Source organism: Sarcophilus harrisii, chromosome 1, assembly GCF_902635505.1.
Source record: "Sarcophilus harrisii chromosome 1, mSarHar1.11, whole genome shotgun sequence".
Lineage (NCBI taxonomy): Eukaryota > Metazoa > Chordata > Mammalia > Dasyuromorphia > Dasyuridae > Sarcophilus > Sarcophilus harrisii.
The window spans coordinates 534,605,837-534,624,342 of record NC_045426.1 but is presented as its reverse complement, the minus strand read 5'-3'; the positions used below and the strand labels follow the sequence as shown (position 1 = coordinate 534,624,342).

Sequence of the window (18,506 nt, the reverse complement as noted above, 5' to 3'; positions counted from 1 at the left end):
GCCTAAAACGTTATCCAAGCCAATAAACATGAGGTACCTACTATGTGCCGGGCACTAGGCCAAGCATTGGGGATACAATTAAAAACAAGGAAAGGGAAAATAACGCCACGCCGACGCGAGGCCTGACTGAGAGCCCAGTTTCTGCCCGGCATAAAGGAAGGCGGTGGGCGGACTCCGGTTACCCTCCCGCCCTCCCTCTGCAAGGGAGAGCAGTGAGGGGGTGTCGGTCAGGACGCGCCTTAGCAGCTGGTGGTTCCTTGTAAGCGGTGGCCTTTCCCGGGGGACCAGCCGCTCCACCAAGCTGAGAAGGAAGCAGCGCAGCCGACGCAAGCACAATGCTTGCTTCCTATCCTCCCTAACGGAGAGCATCGGGCGGGGTTTGGTGGGGAGAGGCGGCCGAGAGGGGGCGGTATCCAACGAAAAGCTCCGACTGCTGTTGTTAATGCTACTAGTATTATTTCCCCTATTGTCAGTGTTGGTGGGCAAAATAAGACGGATACAAGAGATCTCCTACGTCGCCTCTCTACCTCTTGCTGCAGATTCATCCACATGGGCTCAGTTTTGGGCTCCCGGTGCCTTATCGGTGAGTGGACGTTCCTCCACTCCGTCGTGGTTATTTCTCTCTCGGTTGCACAGCATCCGTAGCCTCCGGACTTGTCCAAACTACCAGCCGTCTAGGCTAGTTTCCCGAGGCCTCCCTTTAGCCTCCTCCCAGCACGTGACGCGCCTCAGCTAAGGGGGCGGGGCAACGGGGGGCGGGGCAGAGTTCCCCGGCCCGCGTCCGCGCGCTAGGGGGTGGGGCCGATAAAGGAGGCGGGGGAGGAGGACCCCGGCGCGCGCGTCCGCGCGGGCCCGCCCTGGCGCTGCGGGCGCAGGCGGAGGGAAGGAGCCGTGGGGGAGGGAGCCGCGTCGCGGGAGCTGCCGGCGTCGCGGCCATGGAGAGGGGTCACGCGGGGCTGGGGCCGCGCGAGGGCTTGGCGCCCGAGGAGGAGCTCGAAGCCCCGGGAGCTTCCTGGAGCGGAGACAGCGGCAATGTCTCTCAGAGCCACAGCAGCGCCTCCGGGCTCTGGGAGGAGGAGGAGGAGGCGGCGGCGGGGGCCCAGGGGGAGGAAGGCGAGCGCAGCGGGCGGCGGCGGCGGCCCAGCCGGGACCGCACTGGCGACGCCGCCGGCTCGGACTTGCCTCTGCTCCGCCGCACCGCCGCTGGCTACGCCGCCTACCTGCTGCCGGCGGCGGGAGAGGGAGGCGGCCCCGAGGTGAGCGGGCCCGGGGAGAGGAGGCTTCCTCGCCGGGCCTCCCCCCTTCCCCCACCCTCTCTATCCCACCCCGGGCTCGGACGGACTTAGCCGGCTGTCCTGGGACGGCTTCTCCCCTCGCCCGGCTCGGGTCGCTTCTAATTACTTCCTGATGTCCTCGCCATAAAGTGTGCTCCGCCCCCTGGGAAGCCGGGAACCCCTGATCCGCCGGGCTAGGGAGGGGACGCGACCCCCGCTATCTGACCCGGGCTAGCGTAGCAAAGCGGTCAGCCAACCTCCCTGCGCTTACCGAGTGCTAACTGTGTGGTAGCAAGCCGTGCCCGTGGGGATGCAGACTCCTAGGCACTTAAAAATACACCTTTCTGGCTGTTTGAGTCATTCTCTCTCTCTTCTCTCTCTCTCCTCTCTCTCTCTTCTCTCCACTCTCTCTCTCTTTCTCTCCTCTCTCTCTCCTCTCTCTCTCTCTGTCTCTTCTGTCTTCTCTCTCTCTTCTCTCTCTCTCTTCTCTCCTCTCTCTCTCTTCTCTCTCTCTTCTTTCTCTGTCTCTCTCTTCTGTCTTCTCTCTCTCTCTCTCTTCTCTCTTCTCTCTCTCTCTCTCTCTCTCTTCTCTCTCTCCTCTCTTTCTCTGTCTCTCTCTTCTCTGTCTTCTCTCTCTCTCTCTCTTCTCTCTCCTCTCCCCTCTCCTCTCTCTCTCTCTCTCTCTCTCTCTCTCTCTCTCTCTCTCTCACTCTCTCTCCTCTCTCTCTCTCTTCTCTCTATCACTCTCACACTCTCTTCTCTCTATCACTCTCTCTCTCTCTCTCTCTCAATCAAAATAGTGTGGGGTGGGAGACTCCAGCCGCCGAACACCTCAGTAAAGGCCTCCTCGAGGAGTTGATACTTGAGTAGAGCTTTCTAGACAAGTAGGCATTCCAAGAGGTAGGGGTGAGGCGGAGAAAATATAACAAACATTTATTAAGCGCCCCTGTGTCCCAAAAGCTCTGGGGTGGTTCTAGCTTTTAAAGCTTTAAATGTTTCAGGTAAGGAGAGCAGCCTGTGCAAAAGCCTGAAGATGCAAACAGATCCGTTTCTTTGGGCTTTAGAGTGCATGATGGGAAGTAATGTATAATAAACTTGGCAATTTCGAACTACTTCCAGTCCCACCTCCCCCATTCATTGGAAGGAAATTCACTGTTAGGAAAGTCAAAATAAAAAAAACATTTCCATTTCCCAGTGTTTAAGAATGGTACCCGTGACCTGGCTTAAGTTTTGTACAGCCATTGAATCTCCTGCTTAAATGTTCTTTGCATTTTTCAGTACAGAACTTTAGTAAATAAGTAGGAGAGATGGAAAAAGGAAATCAAAGTAGAAGTGAAAGGTGTCACAGGGGCTAGAAAAGTACTATTTTGTTAGTACTTAGTATTTTAACAAGATGTTTTTGAGCTTAGGTATTATTTTATTGTATTGTTATGAATAGTTTGTAATAAAATATATTTCCCAAACAGACTGAAAACTGAAGGATGATTGTGCTGTTCAGTTAAGATATTGTGTTTTCCTTTACATGTTAAGCTAGCTTCCTAACCAAGTATTTTGTAAGAAATTTAATTTCTCAACTCTGAGAACTCAGGCAGCATTGGCATAGTGGAAGGAATACTGGATTTGGAGAAAAGTAAGGCTTGAGTCTGGACTCTTCTAGCTTTACCACAAATTTGACTTTGAACAGTTTCTGAGCTTCAGTCTACTGTGAAACATGAGGAAGCCAAGAGATGTCACTTAAGTTACTTTTGTCTCTTTTAAATGTGATTCATTGAGCATTTATTTATATATATATATATATGTGTGTGTGTATATAATACACATATATTATACATATGCATACATATATGTATAATATATGTGTGTGTGTAGATATATATATATATATATCTACACACACACACACATATAGATATGTGATTTGGGGACTTAATACTTCTTGCTACAAAGAGAAGTTAACACTTTAAATATTATCCATTGGTTTTTACAAAACATATAAATACTCGTCTCTACCCAGATGATTGCTGTAATATATATAGACTGAAGACTTAATATTCCTTAATTCAATGTGACCTCCCACGAACAAGTGCCTGCTTGTCAGATTTAGTCAACAACTCAAAACTAAACATGTTCATAGCAGAAACCATCACTCCACCTGAAATCTCTACTTTCATTCAAATTTTATGTCTATTGAAATAAGAGTATATCATCCCTTTGATTTTGCAAAGTCTTAATATATTCCCATATCTCTTATATCTGTATTCTTCTCTCAGGTGGACTATTGTCACAACTAAGTGTTTCTGAATTTTGAAGATCAAATGAGATACCCATGGAAAGCCAAAAACTTATATAGAAATTAGCTATCATTTCCTGACTCATCTCTAATCTATCTTTCACATAGCTGCCAGAACAATTTTTCTAAGGTCTGACCATCTCTTGATACTTATGGAATGTATTTGATAATAGAATTTAGAGCTGGTAGGGACTAATTAGGGAACATATATTGCTAAACTCAAGGGATACAAAGGCAAACATACAAAAATGTTCATAGAGGAGAAAGGGAAGGAAGGGAATAAGACTGTGGAAGAGACTGAAGATAATATAGGCCAGAGAGAGAACAATTTTCTCAGAATTACACAAGCAGTAGTAAATAGATAGGATTTAAGACTGTGGAAGAGACTGAAGATAATATAGCCCAGAGAGAGAACAATTTTCTCAGAATTACACAAGCAGTAGTAAATAGATAGGATTTGAACTTCAAATCCAGACTTCTTTGTACTCAGTTATTCTTAGCAAATCTAGTCTTTCTTAGAAATCACATCTTTTCCTAAATGCTCACAAACCATCTCTTTAATAATCCATTTGCTGAGGCTTGAGGTCAAGATTTTTTGGTTCTGGATCCATAATTTCATCATCCTTTTGTCACTGCATATCAGCAATTCATCCATAACTTGGATTCCTAGAATTTCCAGGAGTACAATGTCAAAACTACCAGCCTAGAATTTCTAAAATTTGCTAGCTTATTCTCTCCTATTCATGATTTTTCAAAAATTACTTTGATAGCTTGCTTCTTTCACTGCTCTAATATGTAATTTCTCTGGGCCTAGATATTAGCAAAATTTGATCTGCCTTCTTCAGTTATGAGGGTAAATTTTCCATTATTACTTGTTTTTATTTTTTTCCCTCCCTATTGGAAACCCTGCAATAGTTACTCTTAATTATCCTTCTATATCAGTTTCAGATCTTGAATTGTGGTTTTAAACTTTTCAGCTTATCTATCTCTAGTTAATGCTATTTTGGGGTATCTTACATGTATTATTATAAGATAGGCTTAAATAGTCTGTTATAGGCCCCCTTTCCTTCATTACTCATCTCCTGCTTTTCTCCTTTTGTGCCATGTCTTACTTTCTTTCAGTGTTTCTTAAGCCACAATCTATTTGTCGTTCCCTCTCCCCCCCTCCTCCCCCAAGTTGTGTCCAAATTCTTGAGACTTCATCTAGAGTTTTCTTGGCAAAGATTTGCCAACTGGTTTGCCATTTCTTTCTCCAGCTCATTTTATAGATGAGGAACTGAGGTAAATATTGTTAAATGGCTTGCCCAAAATCACACAATAAGTGTCTGAATCCAGATTTGAACTCAGGAAGACAGTCTTCCTAATTACAAAGACAGTACTTTATCCACTGTGCCATGTAGCTGTTCTCCATATTTTACATGCATGCAATTTTCCCATGTTTAGAAAAGACTCTTATTCTCTAAAGTATGCCGTTTTTAAAGACCATATCTTCTTTACGTTTAAGTAGGGGCTAGTTTGCCTAATAGCCAAAATAAATTAGTTATAGCTATATAGTGAACATCATTGATTTAAGCCCTCTCTTCTTACACCTATGAACGAATTATCCTTTTGGTACCATACAAACTACTTGTGTTTTATTCTGTAGCCTCTTTGTGGTATTGATGTCTCAACATCAGTAGGTTGGTATGCTTGTACGCCAAGAGAGGAAAAAGTGAATGAGGTTTTGAATTTTAATATTTTTGGAATTCTGAAAGTTTACTCATTTACCATATCAACTGAGAAATCTTAAAAATGAATACACTGATTATTTTTTCTACTGACTATATGAAATATAGAATTGATCAGCTACTACATGATGAATTTTCTTTTTTAATCACTTTAGACATAGGGAAGTTGTTGTCTTTCAGTGGAGGGCGCTCCACATTAATGAAAAATAAAAATCACTTGAACTAGAGTAACATAAAAATTAGTGCAAAGAATCTATGGATAAGTCATTTTCACTGTATTTTCTATCCTGGTAATCAGTTGATTAGAAAGTTGCTTCCAAAGTTTATTGATCCTTCAGTAAACTCATGTATGACAATTTCAAACATCATGGTTAAACTTTCTATTTTTGTGTTGCAGATAGAAGCTTTAGACAGGAGTCTTGAAGACTTACTAACTAGAGTTGATGAATTTGTTGGGATGCTAGATATGGTATGTTTTGATGAAACTCATTTTGCTGTTCCTTTTAAATAGTTATAAATATGCACTTGTATTTAAATGGCCATGAAACTCATTTTCCATTCCATTTTTTAAGGCATTGTTTAGTGCTATAAGTGCTGTGTTCACACTAGAGTTACTCTATATGTTTTCATAAGTGATTTCTCTCCAGTGGAACATAAACTACTTTTGAAAGAATTGTCTCTTTTGTCTTTGTATTGCCAGGACCCCACCCAGTACAGTGCCATATAAAGAGTAGGAAATTAAGATTTTTAAATGGCATCAAGGAAATATATAAATGGAAAGTAACATGCAGGCTAACCATGTAGAGAGAGCAAGGGATAGATAACAAACTGTGTATGCTGGACTGATTCCTATATAATATGGAGATCTAATGAAATTTATCGACTCTTTACATCCACAAGCACATCAGAGGTATACTCCTTAGGAAATACTGTTTGAATGTCACATTATGAGGTAGACAGATTGTAATATGGATCAGTGGTGGGGAATATCTACACTAATAAAATCACTAGATTAACTGAAGTAAAGGAAATTCAGAATATGTATGCATTCTAGTAATGGTATTCATATTTTTCTAATTAATATTCATTCATTCATATTTTGTTTTAGATTCGAAGTGACTCCTCACAAGTAGTCAATGAAAGTGTACCTCATATTCACAACAAAGCCACTGAAATGAATGAGATATATAGAAAAATTGACAAATTGGAGGTAGGTAGTGACTTTTAAAAGTATATATGATACAAATTAATTTTTGAAAGTTTTGAAACAGTGTATTACTATGTTTATAGACTTGCATTTTATTGAAAATTTATTTAGCTCTGTATTTCATTTTAAAACTATTTTTCATTTATCTTTTTGTTGGCACCAACTTGTTCTCAGCTAAGGTAACTAAGCTAAACTAAGCTATTCAAACTTTGATGTATAGGTAAAATGAATTGTAATAAACTTCAAAGGGACATTTCATTGTGTTTAGAAGCTTCACTATCCTAGTACTTATCAAGGATATATGTTGTTTATCCTCTTAACAGCAGTTACTTTAAGACAATATCTATAAACTAGCAATATAGGTAGCATATTTATAATTTTTTAAAAATGAGTATTGTCTGAAAAGACTAGTGGGCAGTTAATGCAAAAGTTCTAAATTTAGTGGTAAGAATTAAGAATAAAAGACAACATCCTAGAAGTTAATGATGGGAATAAGCCACATGTAGTGACTACTTGATAGCAAGTTGAAAATAAGATTCTTTTCTACTTTCAGAAGAAATCAGTGAGAAATAATGGGTTTAATTTTCATTAGGTTTTTTACGACATGGTGGCTAAGTTTTTAGAGATTCTGGAAAACAGTTTGGGGCTCAAAAAATATTGAAGATTAATTTTCTTAATTGGATGTGAGATAAAAAATCAGGTTATTCATAGAAGGTCAAATTACAAACTCTAAAGTCATCAATACTAGTTTAATTTCACCCGCTTTTTGAGTGACTTAATGTTCTTATTGTGACTTCATTAAAGCTAATTTTTATTGTTAATCAGCTTTTTTGTATATATTTATAAGAGTCAGAGAAATGTACAAGTAAAATTAGGCAAGGAATTTTATCTTTAAAAAAGCAGATTTTAACTTTCAAAAATGTTTAACTTAAGATATGAATTAAATAATATCAGTGCCACTTATTAAACTGTTTTACCTTTTCTTTTGTCATTCAACACAAATGAACATGAAAAACTGAATAGAGACATTTATGTAAATAGGATGGCAGGCAGGAGATAATTTGTTTTCTTTAGTGTAGGCTTATACTGGTTGCTAAAATTTTTTAACTTTTGCAGTCACCCATACATTTGAACCATACACATAGGGATAAATAATACTGAAAAGTCTTCTGTTTCTCTCAACTCCCACATTTTTCCTTCTTACCTAGGCTTTTGTTAAAATGATTGGAAATTGTGTGACAAGAATGGAAGAGCAGGTGACAAAAGCAGAAGCAGAGCTTGGAACATTTCCCAACACATTAAAGAAACTTTTGCACACAATTAATGTGCCATCCTTCCTTAATGTAAGTTACTAATTTTAGAGGCTTTATTGTATCTGGTTTTTTAAAAGCTCCTGTAGATTAAATTATAGCCCTAACTTTATACTTGGGAAGCTTCCTTGACCACTAGCTAGTTTTTTAAACCAATGAAATCATAGGTATGGATAGGAAGACATTTTTAAAATTTAGAAGTTAGTAACTGCTTAACTTCTCTGGCTGAAAAGGCAACATGTTTTTGAAGCTGTCACAAATAATTTTTTTTAAAGCAAGCTAAATCTAAAATTTGAAGGATAACAAATAAGTGGGACAAAATCTTTTGTAATATGTGATATGAATAATTTTTCTTTTTTGCAATTATTTCCAGAAATCGTATTCCACAAAACAACAGCAAACTGTCTATGAACCTCCTATCCTTTTCAGGACAGAAGACTATTTTCCTTGTTGCAAAGAAGGACCTCAGGCATGATACTGTACAATACAACTACTTAAGAAAAGACATATCAAAGGAGAAGTTCTTATCTTGAAAAGATTATTATTATACATATCTACTAGTTAGTGTATTTAAGATGTTGTGTATATTAAATAGGTAATTTTAAAACAGTATTTTTCATTTTGTGCAGATTGCATAGCTTCCCATGTCTTCCAAATCTCAACTAAAATTTTGTTTAAATGGGGGAGTAAAATGAGTAAATATTTCCTTATAATTATCAAAATTGCTACTTTTGTATTTATACTATCCTTGTGTCAACAGTATTACGTTTTTTAAGATTTACATTCACAAGGTCTTAAAGAAAAAACTACTGAAGTATTACAGAGCATTATTTATTCTTAATGGTTGACAGTCTTCCTATAGTTTATTTTTTTAAATAAACTGTTAATTAACATGATTTGAGCTTTATACATTTTGAATTGTAAACTATGCAAGACTATTAACTTGTAATTAATTTTGAAAATTATATTGAAATAGTGCTCGTTATAATCTTGTTTGTAAATGACTGTGTACATAGTTTGAGTTATAATTTAAATTCAATTAAAATCAAAGACTTATTTGCATAGATTTTTCTCTTGAAGTGCTATTGAGCAAAAGCCTAGGAAACTTTTTTATAGAAATTTTGTTTTATCTTGAATACAGATTTCCATTTTCTCAATGGATACAGTAAACTTTAAGAACTTCCATAAAAGGTTTACGTGGGGGGGGAAATTGTAGTTTACTCTTAGCTAATGTTTTAGCAAAATCATACAATTCTTCTAAGTCAAAGGATCATAGAAACATTAGAAAATTAGAAAGGCCTATGGAGGTTTGGTCCTCTGATCAAGAAACAGTTGCACTGGACTTCAAAGTAATTAAAATCACAAAATCAGTTAGTAGAAGATTTATATAAGTAAAAGAGGAAAAACTTGTGTCCTCCACCCTAAATAGTAAGCTTTGCATTCTTAAAATTGAAGAGTTGGATGAGGCCCCCCCCCCCACCTCCCTTATAGGTGAGGAAAATGAGGCACAGCAATGTTGTGACTTGCCTGAGGCCTTACAAGTAGTGACAATATTTTGACCCCAAATCCAGTTCTATGCAATGTCATTTTTTTCCCTATTATATTCCGTGATAACAAGTTGGATCTTCTTTACAGTAGCTAAAAAGATGTAGTCTTTTCTGTATAATAGATTTCAGCTTCCATTTCAGAGCTTTGGTCTACCTTTCAATGAAGAGGACAAATAGGTGTCTGGGTCCATTCTAGATTCCTTTAATTGTAAGTAATACTGGTGTTAATAGAACTAGGACAATTCACTAGGATTTTATACTTTGCTAATAAGTATTTGTTACTGTTTGATACTCTAACCATTATTCAGTGTCCTCATTTGTTCTCAGTAAATAATTTTGGCAGTTCTTTATTAAAAAGCCTATAATTCAGGATCTTAAGAGCTTTCTATATTAACACATGTTAAAGTTTGCAAAGCATTTTGTACATATTGTCCCATTTGTTTCTTACAAATGGATGGACTACAGTTAAATAACTTATCTAAAGTCACACACTTCATGTAGGCATTAGATTCAAACCCCTATCTCTTCAACTCCAAGTGAAACACTTTTTTCACTATTATGGTATTTTTAGTATACACACACACACACACACACGTATGTGTGTGTGTGTGTGTGTGTGTATGAGAGATTGTATATATACAGGTTAGACCAATTCTGATCACTGCAAAGTCCTGTTACCTGGATTCAAAAAATCAGATGTACAAGTATAAGTGAAGAAAGATGGGGCTTCCACAGTATACTGAATGAAAGAGATGTGGAGTGTTTTATTGTATTAGAGGCTCAGTGAATTAGCACTGACCTAGTGTAGTGCCAGAAAAACGAATATACCAAGTTCTCTCACTAGAGTCTGAATTCAGTTTCTCACATGTTTACTTATGGTCCTTTAGGTTCTAAAAGAGTACAAGTTTAGATAGTTCCTGTTGAACACCGAAGACTTCAAGTACACTCTAAAAAATGAATTATTTCATCTAAAGATCAGCTAAATTTGGAGAGGCTTTTAACCAAGTTGGTTAATCTATAACAGGTTTTCTGGCCAAAGCATTTCAAGAAATCTAACAAAAGATTACAGCTGCATCAGCATCTACCAGAAAATTAAGCCTACCCTACAAAGGCATCTTGCCATGTGCTCTGCTATTTGTTGATCAGTTCCTCCCTTCTCCCCAGCATGAAAAAACTATCCTTCAGACCTAGACGTCATGATTTTCCCACCACTCTTTTCTGTCTTCCCCAAACTAGCCTCAGCTTTGGCTTGTTAAATCATTTCAGATCCTATGTGATACCATTTGGGGTTTTCTTAGCAAAGTGATTTGCCTCTTCCTTCAGCACATTTTATAGAGAAATTGAGGCAAACAGGATTAAGTACACTTACCTGGGATCACAACACTAGTAAGTGTCTAAGGCCAGACTTGAACTTGGAAAGATGAATCTTCTTTACTTCAGGCCCAGCACTTTATTCATTGCAACTTAGCTTTGGCACTCCACCCTTAAAGGTCACTAAAATCTCACCTAACCCACTATATATAGTCAGTCACTAGACCATATTTCATATACCATTCAGCCCCAAGATACCAGGGCATAGTTAGCACTAACATCTTACCACTTGTCCTATTATTATCCCCATACTTAAAATCTACTGCCCTATAACTATTCATATAATTCCCTGGCCTCTACTCCTCTGTTGTGTCCCTATATTAATATAAGTTTATACTTGCCAAGAAACCTACTTAAATTGGAGACAGACTGCTCAGGTGTCTCACACCAACTAGCAAAACCTTTTAAGTTGGTACCAGACCAAATAATGGTCAAAAAATGCAATAAGAAACTAGTGAGTACATCAAATTATTAGCCAGACACTCATGGTCAAGGGACCAAAATCCATAACTTGCTGATTTATTCTATGAAAGCAAGAAATATTTGAACAAAATCAAATGGCTAAAAATGGAAAATTATATAAAAAACAAGTGATCTTATCTGGCAAACAGATTAAGAAGAGAGTTTTAAAATGATTGGATTCCCCGAAAACCAAAAACATTTCAAGAAATCTGAAATTAAAACTGCCCAGAACTACTATAAGCAGAGGCCAAAGTGAAGATGAACAAAATCTATTGAATCCTTTTAAAAGGAACTCTTAAAGGAAAAGTGCCCAAAGTATCATTGCCAAAATTCACACTTCCTCTTTTAATAGAGAAGAAAAAACTCTCAAGTATCCAGAAAAAAATAACAAGCATCAACATTTTAAAAGGTAATAGACAATATAAGACAAACTAATTTCCCTTACACATTCTACAGGGGAATATGGACTTTAACCAAAAAAAAAAAAAAATTCAAACATTCCTGATGAACCAGTTAAGTAAGAACTTTGATCTTCAAAAGCAAGAATCCAGAAAAAAAGTTAGGTAAATTGTTTTGAGCAATTAAAGTTGTAAGATGATGTACTAATAGCAGGAAAAGAAACAATATCTTGTAAGGGTATTAATTAAATAAGAAAAACCTGTCCTGTAAATGGATGTTGTTTGAAGGGAAAGGAAAGGTGGAATTTGATTTTTCTAATTTCAGGGCATGAGTAAATAGAAAGATGAAGAGGTAAAGTCTGTTCAAATGAATAAGATTTAGTGTGAATATACATGAAGCTGAACAAATGAACAAGTAGGGATGAAGGGGAAGGTTAAGAAAGGGTAATATTAAGGAGGGAAGATACAAGCAAAATAAACTTAATGATCCTGAAAGGAATTAAAGAGAAAGGGGAAAGGTGTTTATATTTTTTTTAAAAAAGAAAAACATCTATTTATTTATTTAATGTTTTCAGAGATTATAGATTCACTTCTTTAAAACAAAGTTAAAAAATCCAAAGGTCCCAAAGTAACAATGCAGTAAACGTCAAATACAAACAAAATCAAAGGACACCAGGACATTTTGTTTTCATTTCACACATAACTTCCACAGCAGACTGAAAAACATACCCAAAGTGAGGTTTGGCAATTAATCTCCCATGATCTATATTAGCTTCTCAGTTTAATGTTGAACTGAGAAAGTGAGTTAGATCCTTCATAACTTTAATATGCATCTTCCTATTGGCTGAGAAGCATCAAGGACCTTCTTCCTTCAGTTGTGGAATTTTGGGATAGTCCCAACTGTTAGGACTTTGATTTTTCTTTCTATGTTTTCTTTCCCTCCCTTCCTTTCCTGTCTTTTATATGTGTGTGTAATCATTCTGTGTGTAATATTGTTTCTTTAACTAGGGAATGGGTAAGTAAATTATGGCATATAAATGTAATGTAATACTATTACCCCATAAAAAATAACATGAGATAATTTTAGAAAATCATAAGTGCTAGGAAATGTCAAGAATCAGGCAGCTAGCAGAGTACCAGGCCTGAAGTCAGGATTCATCTTCCCGCGTTCAAATGTAACCCCAGACATTAGTTATGTAATCCAACCCTGCTTGCCTCAGTTCAGGTATAAAATGAGTTGAAGAAGAAAAATGGCAAATCATTTCAGTATCCTTGCTAAGAAAATCTTAACTACAAAAGAACCAGGTGAACGATTTTCACAAATAGGAAAAAAAAACAAAAACCACTTTGAAAGACTTTAAAGAACACAGGTCAAAGCAATGATTAACCATGATTCCAGAAGACCTATAATGAAGCACCTCCTGACAGATATGAGTAGAAGAAAATACATTTTTGGACACGGCCATCATGTGGATTTATTTTATTTTGCTATGATTTGTTACAAGGGGCCCTCCCTTTTGTTTGGGAGAGGTGGGGCAAAGGGAAGGATTAGCAAAAATGCCAAAAAAAAAAAAAACCCAGCCATTTTAAAAAATGCACACAAGAAGAAAAAGGAAATGCAGATGGAAGCACAGGAATGTAGAATGGCATTGGTACTTGCTTTTTTAAAGAAGGGATGAGAAATGGATATTCGGTCTCATATATGTAAAATCCCCTTTTTATGTATGGAAATATTTATAGTGTTAAAAACTTTAAAAGAAAAAAGACAGGTTCTTTAAAGGTAGGGACTACCTAACTTTTTTTATTTGCATCCTCAGGTCTGGCATATTATAGGCAGTAAAGAGTATCCCTCAGTGGGAATACTCATACCAATAAGACCATAGGAACACTATCAAATTGCACTAACAGAAACATGGTTCAGAATAAGATTATATCTTCTTTCCAACCTGAGTCAAAATCTGTAGTATTTTGTTGAGTTTGAGGTACTGCATGTTAGGTAAGCACTGACAGTCTGAGATGTATTTGAGGTGTCAAGGGAACTAAAAAAGCCAGGTAAGCATTTTCTAGTGTCCAGTTTTTTCTTACCCACCAACAGTCCCTCTTTAATACTCATACTTACACTATATTGTCATGAGGATTAATTGAGGGAACTGAGTTCAGGTAACAGAATGTGACAGTAAGTAGGGTTTCATGGGATAGGAGAGTCAAGTATATTTTTGCCAAGGCCCTAAAGCACCAAGTTCTTTGAGAGACCTATTTGAGCTCAAAGAAAGTAAAATTAGCTATCTGAAAGTATTATAAACTATCTTTTAGCAGTGGTATGTTTGTCAGGTTTTCAAAAGAAAGCTGGATGACCATTTGTTAAAGAAGTTTATAGACAAGATTTTTGTATAAGACAAGATTTATAAATGGGATTAGATGACTACTTTTTTTTTTCCAACTCTAAAATTATTAGCCTTCTTTCATCATTTATCCATTAGTACTGGGCACCATAGAATATTGTTTTAGGAAATAGCTCATGCTATTAGGTGTGATAAAACATTCAAATAATAAACACATCTGCAACTTTTTGTGGTATCAGCCTCAAAAAAAAGGAACAATTTCTCATGGCTTCAGTAATTGGCATAATTCAGACTAGAATTAGTTCATCCAAGTCCAGTTATGTTTTCATTTGATTAAATAGTGGTTACAATTGTTAAGTATCCCTTTCCTTCAAGTTTCTACAACTTTTTATATGTTTAACCGCCCTAAAAAGAGAATAAAAAGTGATTAGGTCATTTTGAATTGAAGGGGATTAATAAGTTTTATGATCAAAATACCTGAAGTTCAACTTGGTATGGTGTCTTTTATCATAGTGGTTAAAGAAAGTATTATTGCACAAAAATAGGTCATAATTAGATCAGAACTTTTTTTTTCTCCCATTCAAATGAAATGATGTGAAGTGCTTTGCAAACCTTAAAAACTATCCTTGCTATTTACTAAATTTTATCTGCCCTCAAGAAAATATGTTGCTAAATTTGAAATATTTAAAGTCGAAATAGTAAACTATCAAATCACTGATTTATAAGGAAGAAGTATGATCAAGCCATTAATTAATAATTCTTAACAACTCAGGAACAACTTTTACTTTTATATCGGGTATGACAAAAGGGATTAAACATTAAAATTTTCCAAAACAAGATAACTTAGGTCAGCAGGCAAAGTCCAGGACACAGACCACACCAGCACAGATTGTGCCCTATAAGCCAGCAGCAGGGAGTGACTGAATCAGTAGTACCTTCCAGAGTTAATCTGCTCATAAAGAATAAGGAAGTGATAAAGCTAGTCAGAAGATTATAGAGGATCCTTTGCTGGCACTGGGTGAAAAGACTGCATTGCAGTTTCTAGTTGCAGTCTCCAGTCTTCATCCCAGGGCAAGAAGAAACACTAGCATACTATCCAGCTTTAGAGGAACAGAGAACCTGGTCTTAATTCTAAGGCAGAAAAGGATGCCTGTGGCTGCTCATAGACCAGAAGAATAGTAAACACACCTCTCCTTAGATCATACCACCTTAGCTTGGGACTATGCCTCCTCCCCATCCAGGGTGCAGAATCAAACTTTAACATCAAGTTAAAAGTCAAGACAAAGCAAACCCAATTTTAAATCAGAGAGGTAAAGGAAAAATTGGTTAAAGGAGAATGATGAAAAGAAACCCAAACTCCAAAAACCAAAACCCTCAACCATGAAAAGAGGCAATAGCTTGGTAAAGGAGATACTGAAGTACTGAAGAAAATATCTACATGGACAAAGATGTACAAGAATCCATTGAAGAACTACTTAAAAAGAATTAGAAGGTACAAAAGCTTACTGAAGAAAACTGTACCCTAGAAAAAAGAATTGGGCAAATAAAAACTAAAAACTCCACAAAAGATCACGAAACTCCACAAGAGATCATTGGAAAAACAACTCACTTGGAAAATAGATCAGGGAAAGAATCACTGGACTACCTGAAAGCCACCTTTCAAGAAATTATCAAGGAAAATTGTCCTGTTATTATAGAAACAGTATAAAATTAAAATGTAAAGAATTCACCAATCACTTCCTGAAAGAGACCCCCAAAATGAAAACTCCCAGGAATATTATAGCCAAATTCCAAGTCAAGAAGAAAATCCTGCAAGCAGCTCCTTCCCCTCCACCCCCAAATAAAACAATTCAAACATTGTGGAGCCAGCTAGAATTACATAGTATTTAGCAGTTTCTACGTTAAAGGATTAGAGGACTTGGAATATGACATTCTAAAAGACAAAGGAATTATAACTCAAGATTATAATCAAGAATCATTTATACAGCAAAACTTGAGTACAATCCTTCAAGGAAAAGAAAAAGATATTTAATGGAGGACTTTCAAGCAATTCTATGAAAAGACTAGAAATACAAGTCACAGAGAAGCAAAAAAAAGTAAACAGAAAAGAGAAATCATGAAGGATTCAATAAGGTTAAAGTATTTGCATTTATTACATGGGAAGATGATACTTGTAACTCCCAATTTTCTCATTAGAGCAGTTAGAAGCATTATACACAAAGAACATGGATATGAGTTGACTAGGATATTCAAATTCAGTGTGTGCAGGAAGGAGGAAGAGGTTAAAATGGGGTAAATTATTGCTATAAGCACAAAAGAACTTTTACAGTGGAGACTAGAAGATAATGCTTCAATCCACTTATTACAATTGGCTGAAAAAGGGACTAACACATTAAAGCACGTAGATTAAAAAAAAAAAAAATCATCCTCTAGGGAAGGGGAGAGGGGAATTAAATAAGAGAGCTGATAGAAGGAATGGCAGTAGTGATGGTCAGAAGCAAAACAAGAAGGGACAGGGTGAAAGAAACAAAAGGATAAATGGGGGGCAATTGGATGGAGGGAAATATAACTGAAAATTTTAAAATCAGATTTATAAAGGCCTAATTTCTCAAATATGTAGAGAATTGAGTCAAATTTGATACAAGTCATTCCTCTAATGATAATCAAATAGAAAGTTTTCAGATGAAGAAATCAAAATTATTAAGCATATGAAGTGCTCTAAACCAAGTCACACTTTGGCTAATGATGGAAACATATTGGCGGGGATGTGGGGGAAATGGGACATCAATGCATCATTGGTACATTTGAACTGATCCAATCATTCTGAGGAACAATGTGGAACTCTGCACAAAGGGCAATCAAACTCTTTGATGCAGCAGTACAAAACTAGATTTGTATCCCAAAGAAATATTTTTTTTTTTTTAAAGGGAAAATGACCTGTTTATACAAGATTATAATCTTTTGTGGTGGGCAAAGAGATACTCATCAACTGGAGAATGGCTAAACAGATTGTGACATTTGAGTAGAGTGGAATATTACTGTTCTGTAAGAAATGAGCAGGATGCTTTCAGAAAAAACAAGAGATATGAACTGATACAAAGTGAAGTCAGCAGAATTAGGGGGAAAACATTGCCTACAGGAGCAGTAATCAACTGTGAATGACATTCTCAGCAATACAAAAGATCTGAGAACCAATCCTTAAGGATTTAGGATAAAAAAAATGCTACTTCTCCCTTATAAACATGGTTTTCCCTTATATAAGCTAGCTTCTAGAGATGGAATGTTTTAGGTTATTTGTTTACCCAATGTTTATACAATGCCATATACACACACACACATTATATATATATCTATATAATGTGTGTGTATATATATGTATGTGCTTAATGTTTTAAAAAATAAATCTCAGATTCTAATATTTATTGTGACTCTCAGTACCTTCTTGGATCCGGTCTTCCTTACTTAACCCATTTTGTGACCTGCAAATTTGATAAATAGACTATATCTTTCTTCAAGTACTTATGCATTCTAGCATACAAAACCCTAGGATCATTATACTAAAGCTGCATCCAGCCTAAGCTCCTTTCATAGGAAAATAAACTGGGGTCCAAAGAAATTGTAACATCGATTTATGGAAAATTGTTTAGAAGGGTCTATATGTACTAATGCTCAACACAGCTATTTCCACTGAATAAAAAAAAAAAAGTTTAAAGTACTTCTATCAAAGTACTTGAGTTTTTTTCCTCTTAATTTTAGATAATCCGTTCTGAATATGGTTTTAATTAATGATAAGTTAGCTGACCATGTTTTTAATATTATAAAAACTAAAAATGGCTATCCTTGGTGCTAGATATATTGGTTACTGCTTTGAAATAACAAATTTGGGTTTTCCTTTTAGTCCAATTATTTCGGCATAAAATAAAAGCCACTTCATGAGCCTAGCTCTCTAACTTCTTATAGATCAAGTTCACCAGCATTGTATCTCATATATACATTATAAACTTAATTTAAAATTCAAATATTATTATATGTAAATATATTATAATAAGAATACAAAATTAACTAGTATTATGCTGGGGCTTTCCCTCTAGCACCTGAGCACTTTTAAAATTCTATTTCTACAACAACCTAAGGCTGAAATATGTTTATATTTACACTTTAGAAGTTTAATTAAGATGCTTAATACTTTAAGATCTTACTAATCAAAAAGTGATTTCTATTAACCAGCAACCAAAACTGTACAAGAGATTCAAACATCATAGGTCATAGCAAACAACATTCTGTCAAGACAAAAGAATTTGGCTGTGGAACGGGGGATATTCTCAAGCCCTCAATTCTCTAAAGGGCCGACTATACAAACTGTCCCATATTGGTTCAAGAAGGGACCACTTTTGTTCCCAATGATAAGTGCATCTCTTCCTTGCTATTTGGTGAATTTTTTCTATGTGATAATACCTAGTTTGTAGGCCATAGGATGTCATCAGTAAACTGTCAGCTTTTTTCTATAACTCTAATGAGCTTAGGTGATAGGTTGTATTAACAACTGCCTTTAGATTTTGCTTTTTTTTTCCCACAATG

At 36.5% G+C, this 18,506-nt stretch overlaps 1 protein-coding gene across 2 annotated transcripts; it reads left to right on the top strand.

Annotated features, from left to right (window-relative positions):
• Positions 1-885: 885 nt before the first annotated feature.
• On the top strand, positions 886-12,955 carry BLOC1S4 (biogenesis of lysosomal organelles complex 1 subunit 4). 2 transcript variants are annotated; one of them, XM_031946764.1, is made up of 5 exons: positions 887-1,256; positions 5,689-5,760; positions 6,400-6,501; positions 7,707-7,841; positions 8,182-12,955. In XM_031946764.1, exons 1-5 carry the CDS (start codon positions 936-938, stop codon positions 8,281-8,283), a joined length of 732 nt encoding a protein of 243 aa, XP_031802624.1. In that variant the 5' UTR covers positions 887-935; the 3' UTR covers positions 8,284-12,955. The 2 variants fall into 2 exon arrangements, with proteins under 2 accessions (XP_031802625.1, XP_031802624.1); XM_031946765.1 differs by lacking the exon at positions 5,689-5,760 and having other exon boundaries at positions 886-1,256.
• Positions 12,956-18,506: the final 5,551 nt, after the last annotated feature.

Bases quoted from the DNA above. Each gene is read 5' to 3' on its own strand.
- BLOC1S4 (XM_031946764.1), top strand. From the start codon at position 936: ATGGAGAGGGGTCACGCGGGGCTGGGGCCGCGCGAGGGCTTGGCGCCC. The intron at 1,257-5,688 runs GTGAGCGGGCCC...TTTGTGTTGCAG, and splicing joins GAGAGGGAGGCGGCCCCGAG to ATAGAAGCTTTAGACAGGAG. The intron at 6,502-7,706 runs GTAGGTAGTGAC...CTTCTTACCTAG, and splicing joins GAAAAATTGACAAATTGGAG to GCTTTTGTTAAAATGATTGG.